The 16,803-nt window shown below is 44.1% G+C and overlaps 1 protein-coding gene and 1 pseudogene across 6 annotated transcripts in view; one reads left to right on the forward strand and one right to left on the reverse strand.

The window, feature by feature from the left end:
* Window positions 1-6,922, forward strand: part of LOC149328742 (ATP-binding cassette sub-family C member 1-like) — a 61,204-nt gene extending 54,282 nt beyond the window's left edge. For 4 of the 5 annotated variants that reach the window (XM_089559720.1, XM_089559716.1, XM_089559718.1 and 1 more), the window contains 4 exons: window positions 256-414; window positions 1,039-1,205; window positions 3,942-4,136; window positions 6,722-6,922. In XM_089559720.1, the coding sequence (XP_089415846.1) occupies window positions 256-414; window positions 1,039-1,205; window positions 3,942-4,136; window positions 6,722-6,833 (633 nt within the window). In that variant the 3' untranslated portion in view covers window positions 6,834-6,922. The remainder of the gene's footprint in view (window positions 1-255; window positions 415-1,038; window positions 1,206-3,941; window positions 4,137-6,721) is intronic. The other variant, XR_016285482.1, reaches the window with a different exon arrangement.
* Window positions 6,923-11,605: 4,683 nt separating this feature from the next.
* Window positions 11,606-16,803, reverse strand: part of LOC149328743 (uncharacterized) — a 46,839-nt pseudogene continuing 41,641 nt past the window's right edge. The window contains exons 12-13 of the transcript XR_016285412.1: window positions 14,424-14,600; window positions 11,606-11,701 (exon numbers count right to left, since the gene is read on the reverse strand). The product of XR_016285412.1 is annotated as an uncharacterized LOC149328743 (transcript). The remainder of the gene's footprint in view (window positions 11,702-14,423; window positions 14,601-16,803) is intronic.

The following is a 16,803-nucleotide window of genomic DNA, read 5'->3' on the forward strand; positions in this document are numbered from 1 at the left end:
TTTTCGTTCATTTTCGTTTTGAAGTTCCTGCTTGAAAAATAAGCCCATTGCTTCAAGCCTGTAAGTTGGACGTGATGACGGCTTCTCTATGCCAAAATATCATTAGCCCTAGGAGGAAGTAAACTTTGGAGTTTTGCACGGCTTATATATGCTACAATGTCATTAGCCCTACTAGGAAGTAAACTGTGCAGTTTTGCCCTTAGACACCGTGAGGAACGCAACTCTATTTCTGTCCTTCTCTCCACTGCACGTCAGGTGGGAATCGTGGGCCGGACGGGCGCCGGCAAATCTTCCCTTACGCTATCCCTATTCCGGCTCATCGAGGCCACAGAAGGGGCTATTTGCATCGATGGCATTGACATCTCCTTCCTCGGCCTGCACGACCTCCGCTCCAAGCTCACTATCATCCCTCAAGTATGTTTGGATATGCTGCTTGGCCTCACATTCATACACATAATAGGAAAGAACCAAAAACACTTGCAATGTGCCCCCCAGAACAGCTGTCAGGTGGCATAATAAGTTCATGAAGCTTACAGTTGGCTATAATCCAGGAAAAAAATCTTTCACATTGCGTGCCGTCATTAAAAGTAACTGTACTTCAAGAAATGCTTCGGCGCGGCAGAGAAGGACAAAACGTAGAAGACACACCACAGAGCGCCGAAGCATTTCTTGAAGTGTGGATCACCAACTGGCCTACAAAACAACCCTTCTAAGCAATAAAAGAAACTGATTGTGTATTCATGGCGAAAGTTTTCAAAGTTGTTTGTCACTAGTTTCTTGGGGATGCTCCTGCAGTATCGATAGTGTGTTAATGAGCGGTGAAGGTTATGTAAGGAACCATATCCTGGTTACAGTAGGCGTATAATTAGATGTGGCATACGTAATATAGCTTTGACCGCTCAATGAAGTTTTATTCAGCGTGTGAATGAGGCCAGGTGAATCGGAGTGCCCGAGCTGCCGCAGTAGTGATTTGCGCAATAAAATTTATTTTCTATATCAATTTTTTTTTCGATACTGTGAGTTCTTTCCGACTGGCAGGACCCCGTGCTGTTCAGCGGTACTCTGCGCTCTAACCTGGATCCGTTCAACCAAATGAACGACGGAGAGCTTTGGCAGGCGCTTGAGCACTCACACCTGAAGGATTATGTGACTGGTCTAGTTAAAGGCCTTGGCCACAACATTACGGAAGGTGGAGAAAACGTCAGGTACGCCAGATTGTCTCACTTTGCAGCATAACAGTCATGCATGTTAATAAAAAAAACGGTTCACAACCGAGTGAACTGAACGCTTCATTCGAGCGTATAAATTCTCTGCAGTGAATTAGAAAAATAGGCATTTTTGCAGGTTGTATTTATTGTTTTTAATTTAACGAGATACGTTAGTTACAATTTCATGCAACACATCATAATGAAAGGAAAATATATTATTTGAAGTTTCGAATTTCAAGCACAAATATTAGATAGTCATGTGAAATTTTGTTTGTTTTTACGAACATTGCTGAAAACTGCAGTAGATATTTTGTGATGTGAGGCTTCTAACGCGAAAAGGGTAAGGATTCTAGAATTTACGAAATGTAAAATATTTCTTGTTTTATTGCATAAAGCAGCCACAACTTTCAAATGTTAGCTGACAAATACCGTCATCTATAAAACAAATCATCTGCATCTATAAAGTACCGTCATCTATAAAACAAAACAAAGCTATTTTTGGAAGTGTTACCAAGGCAATCAGTTTTGCTGAAAATAATTTTTTAAATGCAGGACAGTGCAAGAATATCTAAAAATATCAGTTTTGCTGCACAATAAGCATTAAAAGAATATATGCGGTATAGTAATAACAAGATAAATTCCAGAACGGAAAAATCTAACGAAGATTAGAACAAAAGTTAGGATGAAATGGAATGTAGTTAAAGGAAGACTAGCAAATTTGCATCCTGTGTGCATAAATGATTCCAATTAAAGTGAGTAAATGTTCCGCATAAAATAAAGTTGCGCACTGATTCTGTCTTCAGCTACAAAAGAACACCTTCATTAACAATGGCTCATGTGCCGTTGCGCGAAATAGGTCCTTAATGCTGAAAGACGCGTAAAAACATCCAGTAAGCGCTGAAGGCAAGTAAAATTCTTCGTGGAAAATACCCTGGCAAGAAACGACCAGCAACTAAGCTGCCATCACCCCAGATGGAATTCAGTAATAAGATCTCGACAATTTTGTTGGCAATCAGCAGCGGATTGAACTAAGCACCTCTGCACTTGCAACTTCTTTTATGGGTCATTATATTGGTTTCGAGTTTCCTTTTTCGAGATTAGCATCCAGACGTATTTATTGAAGTGCCTGAAAACTTACCACGTTGTTCTTAAGAAGAGACCCATAACATCACTACATCTCGTCAACAAATATCCAGCCTTCTTCACCGCACGGGTGCAATTGTATTCACTGCACAGTGACATGACGTGGCTATGGGAGTCGGGTTCATTTTTGGGGCAGAAAAAAGTCCCTTGAAAAGTCCAAGTGGCGCCGACATGTGGCGGCCGCTAAAACTACAGGCGTCGCAGAGTACGCCACTGCGCCATGAAATGGCGCGCGAGATGCGGACTGCGCCGAACATCCGGTGTCTCAAAACCTACTCATTCTCAAGACAACTTAATTAAGATTCTTTTAATTTTCTGACAAAATGGTGGTATCTTTACAGATGGTGGTACTAAAACTTGGTCATGTAATGTAGACAGGTGGCAGATATGGATGAGTAGAATTCTAAACACCTTTATAACATCTTAGGTGGCCGGGAATATTAGTACAGCGGTAGCAGGTAGACACGAATGGCCCCTGGACGACAACTGTTGATGTTCCGGGCTGGTTTATTGAGGCATTCATCGCAAACATTATACCTATACTATTTGACGTCATCCCCAGCTCACTCCAACTACTAGCATTAGAAATAAACGCCACAGGCCTCCACCACCCTCCACCCCTCCCCCCCAGAAAAAAATATACACGAAACCGAGAGACTTTACAAGACGGTCTGAATAAGAAAGAATTTTTGCATGCTAAGCAAAGTATCGCATATCGCTCTTTTGTCCCTCGCCAATCTAAACCGCTTCGTAGTTTAGTTACGAATTTCATCGAAACTGAAAGCTCACATTTTGAACTATATAACTGATAACGCCATTAGTTGGAGCGGTCATTTGTAACATCCAAGTAATGAGCAATATCTATGCGTAGTCGCTGACTCTTACATGCTTAATGTGCACTGTACGGAAAAGTGGAGCAGCAAGGTAATGCATATGCTATCAAAGCTTGCAGAGAGCGGGTCTCGTTGGGTGGAAAGTTTCACACCATGCGTTGTCTGCTTAACAAATTTCACTACTAATGCAAAGAGACCAAATACTATATCCAAAAACACAAATTTTATCAAATGGTTCGCAAAGCTTGACTGAAATGAGTATTTTGGACTAGGTCATGTTATCCGCTTTTAGGTGCAAGGAAATTCCTTTTCACCTGAGGATGGGCAGTAGCTGGTCCATTACTGCGTCAGTTTTCCTTAGTGCAAATTGTTAACATGTGAGCATCGTCTACGAGCAATTTATCTGCTAACTTTCTTTTGCTTAAGGCGCTCTGAGGGTTTCTTAGAATACCTATTTCATTCAGTAGCCAGGAATCGCCTACGTAATGGCATGACCATAACGCATAGGGTGAAAAGCTGTACCGCGTTAGGTGCGAAGAAAATCGAGTGTATCAGTAGAGCGTTGTGTGCATCTTTTTCTGATGCCATTTCATGTGCTTGTTCCTAATATGTAATACAATTTACTGGCAGCCTGTTAGGAAATTACGAATGGAGTAGCTGTATGTTCAAGGGTCTAGATCTGAAAGATCTCATGCATAATCATTACTGTCGAACTTTTCAAGGCAAGCTTTCACTTCATGCCATCGCGCTTGTACAGTGTCGGCCAGCGCCAGCTTGTGTGCCTCGCACGAGCCCTTCTGCGAAAGTCACGCATCTTGGTCCTGGACGAAGCGACGGCGGCCGTTGACATGGAGACTGACGACCTCATTCAGGCTACAATACGGCGAGAATTCGGTGACTGCACCGTAATCACTATCGCGCACCGTCTCAACACCATCCTAGACTACGACAGGTGAGTGTGGCCGGATTTTCTAAGGTATCGATTTACGCAAGCCTCTCAGGTAATGTCAAATCTTTTAACCCAACAATTCTTGGCATGTGCAAGCGGTACCTGTAGGCACAACTCTGAGCGCCGCAGTACCCTCCAAGTCACTGTAATTGAGGTTCCATGATCGCGGACTGCATAATAGCAGACAAGGAACGTACAAGAAAGACTGTTTTAGAGTGCAGCTATTAGGCACCGGTTTGTGGTTTGAGCCGCATCGGCGTCGAAGGTGAGGAGTGCGAGATGTGTACGGGAGGTGCTCCCTCCCGCTGGCGTGTCACAGTGCAAGGCCCCGGCCATCCTCTCTTCGCCACCTTGGTGAGGCGGCGTGCGTGGACAGACGTTCAAGAAGGTGTGAGCCCTCTCGAGAACACACGGGTAGAGTGACTCACCACAACGCTGGGTGCGGCGCCTCCTTACTCTCTCAAGGCTGCCTCCTGGTTGTACAATTTTTGGAGTTGGTTATTTAGGAGCTTATTGTATGCTATGCAAGTGTGCATGCATGTATGCTATGCATGTTTTACGCGTTTTGTATGCTAACGTCAAAGACTGGAAGGATTACACACTCATCAGCTTGTTGTCCGCTGCCTAAAAGGTATTTCCTAAGTAATCGCTAATAGAGTCCAGACAACCTTAGACTTCAGTCAACTAAATGATCAGGCAGGCTTTTGTAACGGATACTCGACACTATACCATATTCACGCTATAAGTCAGGGGCTAAAGAAATACGCAGAATATAACCAACGCCTATATATAGCCTTCAGTGATTACGAGAAAACATTTCACTCAGTGGAAAACTCAGCTGACATGCAGGCATTGAGCAATCAGGGTGTTGAAGAGTGTTATGTGAAAATGTTGGAAGATATCGATAACGAGTGCACTGCTACCATAGTCTTCGTTAAAGTCAGCAATAAAAGTCCAATAAGGGAAGGTGTCAGGCAGGTAGACACGATCTCACCTACGCTATTCACCGCATATTTAGGGGAGGTATTTTGAGTCCTGAATTGAGAGGAGTTGGCGATAAGAGTTAATGGAAAATACCTAAGTAATATGCGATTCGCTGACGGCATCGCCTTGCTAAGTCACTCAGGACATAACTGCAAAGAATGATCAATTAGTTAGACAGGCAGAGCAGAACGGTGGCGCTAAAGATTAACATGCAGAAAACCAAAGTCATGCTCAGCAGTCTGTCAAGGGAACAGCAGTTTGCAATCGAAAGCGAGGTGCTGGAAGTAGTAAGAGAATATGTCTACTTAGGGCAGGTAGTGACCGCTGGTCCGGACCATGAGAGGGAAATAACTAGAAGCATAAGCTAAGGACAACACAGCGAGCTATGCAACGAAGCGTGCTGTCCCGTCCGTTCCTTTTGTCGCTGTCCTTGTGCTTTCCACGCTAGTTGCAATGTCGCAGTCACTAACGAAAATCATAGGTGTAACGTTAAGAGATCGAAAGCGGGCGGAGTGGGTGAGGGAACAAAGGCGTGTTAATGACTTCCTAGTCGAAATAAAGAGGAGGAAATGGGCTTGGACAGGGAATGTAATGTGAAGGCAGGATAACCGCTGGTCCATAAGGGTAACGGATTGGATTTCAAGAGCAGGCAAACATAGCAGGGGCCGGTAGAAAGTTCGGTGCGTGGATGAGATTAAGAAGTTTGCTGGGATACGGTGGCCGCAACTGCAAAGGACAGGGTTAATTGGAGAGACATGTCAGAGGTATGTTCCCTGCAGTAGATGTAGTCAGGCTGGTGATGATGATGATGTACGCTATTATGCGGTTCTTGGATAGGCTTCATAGAAGGTAGACAGGTCCAGATCTTTACCGGTTCCAGCGAGAGTTCTCAATCACACAGGCAGGCTTTCGCTCTATGGTGCAAGTATTGGTTTGTCTTTAATAGCCTCGGCCAGTTTATTCTGAAGAATGAGCGACGCACCCGGTGGGAATACTTTGTTTTCCGCTACTGCTAAATGAGCTGTCCGAGCAGGGGCTGGGCGCCGCGGCCGAGAGGAACCTGCCGTTCCAGCCGCTGAAGCAGAAAGAGCTGCAATCGAATTTTGGATTATGAAGTATCGAAATCATCCTTATAATTTTCTGCAAACATCTATCTTCTTCCTACTTTATTATTTCGCGCTTGTGTTTCCACGTGCGGTTAAGTCATTTTCAGTTTTCACTTTTCGAGGCATACTTCACCTTCGCGGTTTAGTGAGGTGCGGGCTTTTCCCAGGCTGTCCACATGAAAAACACTAGAAGGAATAATTCAGTAATAATAAAGTAATATTGAACACGGCGTAGGCCTGAAGAGAAAAAATGTTTATGTTACATTAGTGTACTGGAATAAAACGGGAAGGTCAGCAAGTTGATTCGTGATGCTTGTAGCCCTTATCGGGCCTTTTTAGCTGTTTGTACAAACATTTGTGTACACCAGCAGGCACAAAATATCGCGACAATCAGCGCTTCTAATCGGAACGGCGTGTAATAGTGACTTCGGGTCTTTGTCAATTATGCTTCACTGAAAAAAGAAGAAAGCATACTTCTCGGATTTGTGCTTTTTCCAGGATCATGGTACTCGACCGTGGCCGCATTGTGGAGTTCGAAGAACCGCGCGAACTGCTCAAGCGGGAGACGTCGGTATTCTACCAGCTGGCCAAGGATGCTAACCTCGTTTGATTGCCACCTCGAGAACGCTTTATTTTTTTTGCTGGCCCGGACTGCCTGTGGCGATTATTGCTTACATTAAAGACGAAACATGATGCAAATATTGGTCAATCTAGACAAACTATGCATCGCGGCGCTGCTGTGCTCTAGTTTTTTTTGAAATTGTGTTTTCAAAATATTCTGTATTCAAGTACGACCACTCTGAAAAGCATAAAAGGAAAATAGAGTGTTCGTCCGGTTCTGGGTTCATCAATTTGTACAATTGATACGTCTTTACAGGAGCTATATGAACATGTTTTAACGTGGGCGTACAACGGAGGCTGGGAGGGGGTGGGGGGTGACTACATTTATCGACAGTCATTTTCCAAGCGTTGAATGAGAAACGAGTTACTAATACAGTACATCTGTCATGCCCATCTCTCGCGTTAATTTCCATGACCAGTGTGTTTGAGATAATAATGGAAGCAAATCGAATTTTCTGACTGTTTCGGATGGAAACTGTGGCTGGCTAATGCACTGCTCGGTGCACCCATCGGTGCTCCAGCGTGCAGGATGATTTGCATAAACTTTAAACGTTTTCGTTGGAATAACGCAAGCCGCCTAGCTAACACCGTGTAGCGCTCGAACCCGGATTATTCACGTCTGTAGTCGTAGCGCTGGTAACAGCGAGGCACAGTCGCGTGGCGCAATACGTTCCGGGCCACGTTGCCTGGGGAGCTTAATTGTACCCTATGCAGCAAGGGAAAGAGCGGGCATCGAAGCAGCCTTCCTTGTAGCCGTGTTTAACACTGCTATCTCAACAATATTGGGCGCATTTGCATATGTGGGTTCAGTATTAGCGGCACGGTGGTATGTTGCTGTTGTTGAGAGCACTGCATTGAAGCGGTTATCGTGAGAATTTTTCGTTAAAATTTCGGCATATTTTTGTCTTGCACTGTACGGTTTACGCTCGACTTTCAGTAGGTGATGATGCATTTACAGTTGGTGCCATGTTTTTCTTGGATTTTCTTCTGCTGTGATGGCAGTACTTATTTTCAAACAAATGCCGCCGATAAGGCTGGGAACTTGCTTCACATCCTATTGTATAGCTGTTTTAGGGTCCGGGTGAGTTGTCATTAAGTGCTAACAATTATAGCGCAGTAAACACAATTGAACAACGGAGGGAACAATTCTTGCCTGCTGTTTTATCTATTGTTCTCATGTATTTGTTGCGCTATTAATGTCAACATGCTATTTCCACTGTCTTGTAAGGATTTTAATCACTAACCTTTAGTAAGACTTCCTCTTTATTTCAAGTGGATCTCGTAGGCAGGCTGACAAAGTGTTTTGAGCTGTGATTACGCGGAAGCCGTGGATTCAACATTTCCAGTATTTTGTTTAGGCGAATTGCGTTTTTCGAGGAGCTGGCTAGCAGTTAGAACACTTTTAAAATGTTCTATTGCTATGCTCATTCCTGCCAGCATATTTAATTTCTGCACTCTAATAACAGATAAACTGCAGAGAATATTTTCACGTTGTAGTGACGGCAGTCCAGCGGTCAGGAAGACACCAACCATTCTTGCAAACGAAGCTCTGTATTTGGGCTGACTTGCGCCCGGAAAAGAACTGAATCACTCGGCCGCGGCGTAAGCAACAAACGTGCTCCTCAGTCGTCGAACTACGAATACCCGCTGCTCGCGGCATCGTTCAATTTAAAGCCGGCAAGGAAACTTCGAGATAACAGGTCGAGATCATCTAGAGTAATCTGGAAACACGTAAATGCAGCTCGGCATGGCTGTGATCAATCGAGATTAGTCCGGTCGCTTCTCGCGTCACGAACAAAAATGATAACACCTCTTTACTGCGGCCGTGCGTGAACGAACGGACGCTACAATGATACGTGGCAATATTCACTACATTCGAATCGTTGCGAAAGCACAGATTTTTGCTAAGTAAAAGATGACGATAAGCGTACAGTGCCGCTGGACGGAGCGCTTGCGCTAGTACAACGACTGACACGCAAAAGACGGTTTTGCTGCGATCAGAACCGCCGGATTACTGCAACGTTGAAAAAGACGATGAGCAGGCAATGCCGCGGGGCCAATCCCCCGCCGTGGGTATATGCCATTCAGCCTGAGGACATCATCATCATCATCATCATCATCGGAGCGCTCGCAGTAGGCCAGCTGTGAACAATTAGTGCTTTCCGTACTAAAAACGGCGACACTGGCACCGTTGATAGCTATCCACATTTGCAGGGCGCAAAAAGTAACTTGAGCAGTGAATTTAAAGAAAGCACCGCGGTGCAGATAGGCGGTCATATTTATATTGCTCGCCGTGATGTTGGGAAAATTCACATAGCTGTTTAAACTCCGCATAGTTAGTTCAAAAGTTGTAAATATTTGTGCGAAAACTTTGTATTTATTTTTGGCCCTAGCGCGTGTCGTAAAACTGAAGGGCGGTTCAGCCGGTCCAGTTTCTTGAATCATAGTACCTTTTCATAGTCCTCTTTTGTGCGACTTGAAGAGTCCCACTCAAATATATTAAAGAAAAAACACGCAGTAGCGCCATTCTGGTACATAGACGCTCCAAACCAAGTTTTGTGAGGAGCGTTTGGGCTAAATAAGCCGCTGGCGCTCACTTCGACGAGATGATATTTCATCATTACTTTCCTTCAATACTTTCCAGTCCCTTTTTTTTTAATTTCAAGATTCTACCTTAATTTGCTTGCGGTGGCCTGCCTATACCTAAGAGCAGTAGATGGACTTCACATTCCATTTTCCGAACGAAGTCTCCACATCGTCGCATTTTGTTTTATGAGCTGTAACACCTAGAATGCATTATGATCCGAATACAATAGGAATTCAACAAAACATACCGAAATCACTTTTCCCGAGATGTACAGCGCTAATCAGATCGAGTTCTGAAAGTGTAAAAAACCATAAGTCGAGTGTTAGAATTAAGTAAAATCATAAGCCGAGTGTTAAAATTAAGTAGGGATTTTTACAGCTGACATAATGCATTTATTTTCTGATGCTGATGTCTGTCGTCAACCGTAATATAATCTTTTGCGCAAGTATCTGACGCACAAGGCACGCTTACGATTTTTATACGATCATTTTAAATTGCCATTGACTATGCCGTTTTACAAAAGCCTAACAGCTCGAACTTTTCAAGTCGGGACTTTTAGAGATGAAATGCAGTATCCGGAAAACACAGATAACAGAATGCGACGCTATCCTAAAGAGACATCGACCAGAAATAAAACTCACGTGAAGATTTTCTGCTACAAAAATGTTACGAGGTGCAATTAAGTCTCCTCACACGCGGAAATGTGAAATGCGAGAGCTGCGAGAGGTCCGCCACCTGCGCCATCTGCTGGATCAGCGCCGTACAATGGGAGAGGGGTTTTCAGTTGATGCCGCATGATGGCGCTACGACTGCACGCCAAGCACGGAGGAAATTTACCGGAAACGGAGGAAATGTTGTTCTCGCTTGTTTGCTACTCATCTAACATGCTCATAATTACTCATGTAGGCCTTAGTACGTATTTCGAACATGAGTTATTTCAAAGTCTGCATTCTCTGCACGCACTTTTATTGAGTTTCAAATGTCGATGTGACGTGGCGTGTCTGGCATATTGTATTCAGGACCCTGTTTCCATACTTAGTGGCATCTTGAAATTTCACTGAGCGCCCCTCTTTACTAGGCTTTATGCAGGAAGTTTGCTTCTGTGGGGTTTTGGATCTTTCGATTTTCCAACGAGTGCGTATGTTCTGTTTCGCGTAAGAGTTTGTACATGAATTTGATAAAGGTGCTCTTTCTGCCGCCATTGTATAGTTATGTGTACTTTAGCCTCAAGGGTCATGATGTGTTAACGGGAGTGTACAAGATGGCTGTGCCTCCATAGACTAAAACATTTTTTTACAAATCATACATCAAAATTCTAACTGTTAACACGCGACTCTATAGGAAAGTTATTTTTGCACCCTCTGTTAACTGTCGCCTCTGCAATGTACCTAAAACCATCTAACAGTGGTTTATTAACAGGAAGGCTGCGATTTTTTTTAGATGTGTTGCAGAGGGCGATAAAGGAAGACTTTGTTCTAAAATCCTCCAGTGTTCCTTACCTTGTAGCTACTCAACCTGATTGCGAACCACATGTCATGTTTTTCCTCATTGGACTTCATAGCCTGCGAAAAACGCGCATGCAGGACCGCAACGCTATAAACCTCTTGTTTCTGCCATTAGACATTTCAGTCGAATGATGCGCCAACTAAGAGACATTCATGACGAGAAGGACTTTCTACCGGACCGCCTTACGGTGTTGATGCGGTGCCTTTGTTTGGCACCCTTTTAGATGCGTTGTTTTCTGTCAAGCTAGCGAAGTGCCGTCACTAGCATAGTGCGTTGAAAATGATCTGTATATAACCCCTTTATGGACATGCAGAACTTTATGTAGCAAACGCTATGTGGAAAAAAAAGTTTCATGGGCTTTGATGCAGAAGTAATTTTGTGGTCAGAAAGCTTTCCGAGGAACCTCGTTGTACGCGCCTCCACGGACTCGGTGGCGCAAGGAGTATACGAACGAAAGAGATGGCATAAAGAGAAGGCGCAAGGAGAGGCTAACAAGGGGTTTTCTTGAAATGAAGTGCGTTTATAAAATAAAGTAGCCTAAATGCCTTGTTATACAGAGCAGCTTAACGATTCGCTGTTTTTTTAGCGGCAGCTTGCAGCTTGCCACACACCAGTTCGTGTCCCAGTGAAGTGTGACAGTTACAGCGCTGGGGGCCATGGCGACGTCACTATCGAAGCAGCTGGTCCACGCAGTTGTCTGCCATTACTGTTCACGTTGTAAGCGCTGACATTGAATGTGCACTCCTTCGCTGCAGACGGAAGACCTGCGCAGTGAAGAAGTCAGAAAGGTGCTAAGGGAAGGAAAGAAAGGAAAACCAGAGACACGAGACGACTACACAGGCACTTTGTAGCTTGTGTAGTCGTGTGAAATATTTATAATTTGAGCGGTTTCCTTCGCTTAACCTTATGCACCAAATGGTCCAACAAACTGCAGTGTTGGAAGGGTGCTGGAAAATCCATTACATTGCTCTTAACAGTCGTGCCCGCAACTGAGCGAGGAATGTTTTTTTTCAGCGGTCCCTACTTTCAGCCATAGTTACCTCCTGGTCTTTGTGAGCGACCTGCTGTAATTGTAGTTTTATGCGAAGCATATTAACTAGGTTTCGGGCCTTCGCGCGACGCCCGGCGGTGGCCACCATTGACCTTAAAGTGAGATCACATGATGTGACGTCACGTGATGACGTCACACCGGCTGCAGATGGGGCCTCATATTGCGCCGTCGGACGTCGCCCGGCGGAGTCCTCCACGCTTCGGTTCGCGCCGTCGCGCGCGATGCGCGGCGGCGCCACCATCGCTGCATCACGTGATATGTGACGTCACGCCAGGGATGAAGCGGCGCGCGCCCGCCGTCGCGTCAGTCTCTGTGCCCGCAACCGCGCCAGCGTCTTTGCGCCGGGCGTGTATGCGGTCAAGATGCCTCCAAACGCTAAGGACGTTAATAATAGGAATGCAAAACGAATCAGTGGGGAAACAGTTTAGACTTGGTGTTGTGTAGAAGTGCTCAAAGACAATACAGAATAAGTGACGTGCAAACCAAGTCATGCATTTACGGACCATAAGAGTGTGTTTGTCGGGCTGCAAAGAATAAAGTACGACGATTAACCTAAAACCACGTCTCCGTTACTTAGCCCCATCCACACTGAGGCAGCTGCTTAACATGCTTCCCATCCACTGGGCTTAACCTTGATAAGCCTCCAATTTTTATTTCTTCATGCCTTTAATTTCTACGCTTATTTAATTTGTGTGTCCTATGATCAATACTAAAACAGGTGTCCTCCATGGCAGCGCTTCAGTTTACAGGGATGATTAAAACCGCTGTTTTATTTGAAAGACGTCTGCTCTGCAAGGATGCTGTATGCAATGTGCATTAACCTTCGATTGCTAGCATTTCTGGTGGGAAATATTTTGTAATGTTACCAAACTGAGTATCCGTATTGCCATGCTGTAAATGCTGTCATGCTAAACAGCGACCTCGAACAAGCCTGTGCAAACTGAAGAGCCTGGTTCCTGGCCCGGTAAATATGATGCGAAACCGTTACATCTAAAGCGCTAAATCAAGAAAGTTTAGAAGTTGATAACTGCTTCTTCAGACGCTGATTTACGCCGTGAATCAAGAAAATACCTGGATCCCGAAAGATCAGTAATTTGAAATTGTTCGCATCCAAAAGGCTGTTCCACAGGAATATAGGACGGGAACATTCGACAGACATGTTCAAGGACAAAAATATTCACGCAAAGATCGCTTTAATCTCGTGCTGACTGTACGTGTCACTCGACCTCAGAGGTCAGCCTTCGAGCTGTTCACCAAATACACAGCAGCTCAAGGAAGTTTGAACGAAGACACCTTACCCCAATTCTTTTTAGTTTCATGAAAAAGCACGCATGGAATGACAGCCTCATATCTGAACACTATAAATACTAGAACGTTTCAAGCAAAGACTTCATACTAAGAAGCGGTGAAGCCGCTTCAAACGGCAACTTTTCCTAAAGCGGAGCATAAGAAATTCATGGTTAAGTATGTACAGAATGCAAAACACATGTCTAGAACGACCGAACTAAGTTTTCCCCAGCTCCTAAAGCCGATGCGACAAGGAAGGAAAAAAATAACGATTAAATCTTATGACGTTTATTGCACATGCTTATATCCATAGTAATTTAAACCAAATGTTATTGCCAGATAGAGAGTGTTCGCTTCAAAACACGCCCAGAACGTGTTCTAGGCAAGCGTTTTGCCCTCTGTACCTTTACTTAAGGAAACAGCAGTTGCTCTATTTTTTTTATAGGGTTGACTGCGGACTTGGGAGGTGAGAGCAAATTGTTCCGATGACATTATTGACGCGGTAGATATTTAATTCACGAGGCTTTAACTACGCTATGAGCGGAACGGAGAATGAAACGAAATTGTAGAGAAAGGAAATAAATGCGCCGAAAATAAATACAGAGCACAGAATGTAGCTAGGGTAGGTAAAGTGGACTGACAACTTTCTGGTAAAGTCGACAACACTCCATAGCCTTATAGAGTAAACTTCCCTTTCGAAAAGGCAATGGAAGTAGGCTCATTTTAAACGTCTTTTACGCTGATTTCTATTTTCCGACAAAAAAATTTCCGTCAGGCTTTTGACTCAACTACGTGGTTTTGAGGATACTCAGTGCTTGTTAGAACCCTCTAGGTTCATTTCAGAGTGCTCACGAACTTTTCGTTTATAGACACAAATTAATAGGACCGAATTGAATGAAATGCGCCAAAATTTGTTTTCAGTCACCAACCAGCCGTTCTCGCATTGGAGCTGGAGGTTTTGAGAAGGTCATATTTACTTGAAAGAGCAATAACCGATTAACAAGAGCATTATATGGAAAACTTTGTTTGAACTCCGATAAACTGAAATCTTGGCTCTGCATTTGGAATTACGTGTTTCAATTTTGTGCCTACGGCTAGAAGGCGTGTTCTTTGATGCGTAGATGCCATCGGCGGCAAGCAGTTCTCACCAGAAAGATCGACGAAACGCTCCACCGTTGTCGTAGCCATGTATCCTGCGTTGTCGCACTCTCCAAACACGGCATAACCAGTGAGCGGGCCAGCGGGCAACACTGGAACATCCCAGTGAAGGGTAACTGTTCCTTCTTCCGTAGAATTCATAGAAAGGTATGCAGGCTCGCTTGGTTCTGAACGGAAGCCAAGATACAACAGTGTGCTCGTATCAGAATGAGTTCAATAAATGTGTTGCGCTTCCTACTGAGTAAACTGAGCAGGTGATAATTATACGCAGAGCTAAGAAGCGATATATTGCTTTCCTCTGAGAGCACTTGCTGACAGCACCTTTTCTCCTGAGAGCAAGTTATAGGTCTCTCAGGCGAAGGGGTGTTAAAAGTGATCGGGATACTTCGCACGGCGCCAGTCGTTCAAGCAGCAGTCATTAGCATGTCTCTGGGGACAAAACCCGGCAGCCGCAAGAGGTAATTGGAGATTACTTGGACAGACGTTCTCTTGCAGTAATTATGGTGTCTTAGATGCTCGCGAAAAGTTTACCTAATAATTCGTGGCGGTGACAGGGACTAGTGGCTAAGGTCTAACGATCCCATGCATTACTGCAGGTGTGAATCAGAAGGTACAGCGAGCAACTTCGCGAATGATGTCATAACAACATTTCTGATTCGAACGGCGGACTCTGAATCAGCAATGCCTAGGTCTAAGCAATGCCCTTAACTTTTCTGAACTGTAAGAAACGGCAAATTTATGAACGTTCGGTGGATATACAGCGAGATGTAAATAATTCACGTTTGATTTGTAGAGATTACCTTTTATTTTATATATAAACCAGGAGACATCAAATAGACTCTGTGCAAAAGCAGTCTGGTGTTTAGATTTCCAAAGGCCGGTGTACGTAGCGGAGAAGATCTTTCCTGTCAGATTCGCTTAATTTGATACCGCGCAATGCAATAAAAAGCAATTTTGTCTTAATCGACTGAAATGCATGTCAACGCAGTACTCGTAAGTAAGTGCTGCAGAAAATATGTTGAGATGGTGGCGGCATTCAAAGTAGTTGAAACGACTGTGTTCGTCGTGCTCCTGAATTTTTACAACAATTTATTTTGAGTGCTACCTAAAACAGAGATCTTGTATTTCGTTTGAGCCTGCCCAGCTATCTGCTCCGTGCACGGGAGCGTGTTGTTTCTAGGATACAGGGTGTAAGGATTTAAAACATGGCTGCTCAAGCTTCACAAGGCAAAACTTGCACGTATTACCACCTCTGAGAATTCTCAAAAGCGGCTGACCTCCTCAATGATGCAAAAATATTCCAGCATTAGACTAGCATAGAAGCGGAGGGTCGAGAATTTTTCAAAGGTATGGAGATCCCTTCTTGTCTTCCACTATTGGCATCGCGTTAACGAGGTTCCTTCTAGAGTCCTAAGCTAGTTCGGAGGTGGAAGTGCCCTTTGAAGAAAGATCTGAGAAATGCCAATACGTTCGAAGAGGACTCCTCAGGCTGTCTTGTATTAAGTGGCTCTTACCCACTCTACATGTAACGCAGTCACCTACAAATCAGCCCTAAAAGCACTTCGTGAAGGTGTTAGCGTTGCTCCCGGCTTGAGCCATGGAGGCACGCCTTGCAATTTTTGAGGTGCTAAATTTATATTCTCTGCCATGAAAAAAATTCTTGCAGCGTAAACGACTGCGAAACAGAACAAGCTTCATGCAGAAATCACATTTATCCCATTTTTACTCAAGCATGCTGATTTCAAGTTCAAGTTTGCCATCTAAAGGTAGAAATTTTTGTTTCCTTCTGATGGGGAACTAAGAAGTTAACGATATGTTTTAATTCCTGTGTCAAGGGCTTTGCTCGTAGGCATTGCTCTTCTGCTTTTTAAGCATGTTTTGCTCAGTGAAAGATTTTCAGCTGCGTTTATTCCCTGCTGCTAAATACTTGTTCTGTCCCTCATAGCCTGAGTGGCTTTGGGACGTTAAAGCCCTATAAACTAAATATCTGTTCGAATTTGCATCTATTTCATTGTCAAAATGATCTGAGCTGTCCCAACATTCCAGCTTGATTCATTTTTTAAAAATTTAGTGATTATTCAGAAAATTCCTTATTTTCAGTGTTCTATATGCGGTTGCTATAGAGGATTACTATAGGCGACAAAATGCAATGCAAGAAATTGCTCACCAGATAACGAGCATGTTCATACCCAAAAATTCTGGACAAAAGCATTTTTGAGAGAGAAGCAGTTTATGACAACCGCAAGTTTTTATTGTAACTGACGATTTCACTAGAACACTCAATATACCCGCAGATCACCCAACGGCAGTTTTGCCTTTTTAGAGCGCAGCTCTTTGGCGTCCGTTCCTGGGTTTCGAGTCGTCGTCGGC

This window comes from Amblyomma mixtum, chromosome 9 (genome assembly GCF_055824585.1).
Source record: "Amblyomma mixtum isolate Tamu chromosome 9, ASM5582458v1, whole genome shotgun sequence".
Lineage (NCBI taxonomy): Eukaryota > Metazoa > Arthropoda > Arachnida > Ixodida > Ixodidae > Amblyomma > Amblyomma mixtum.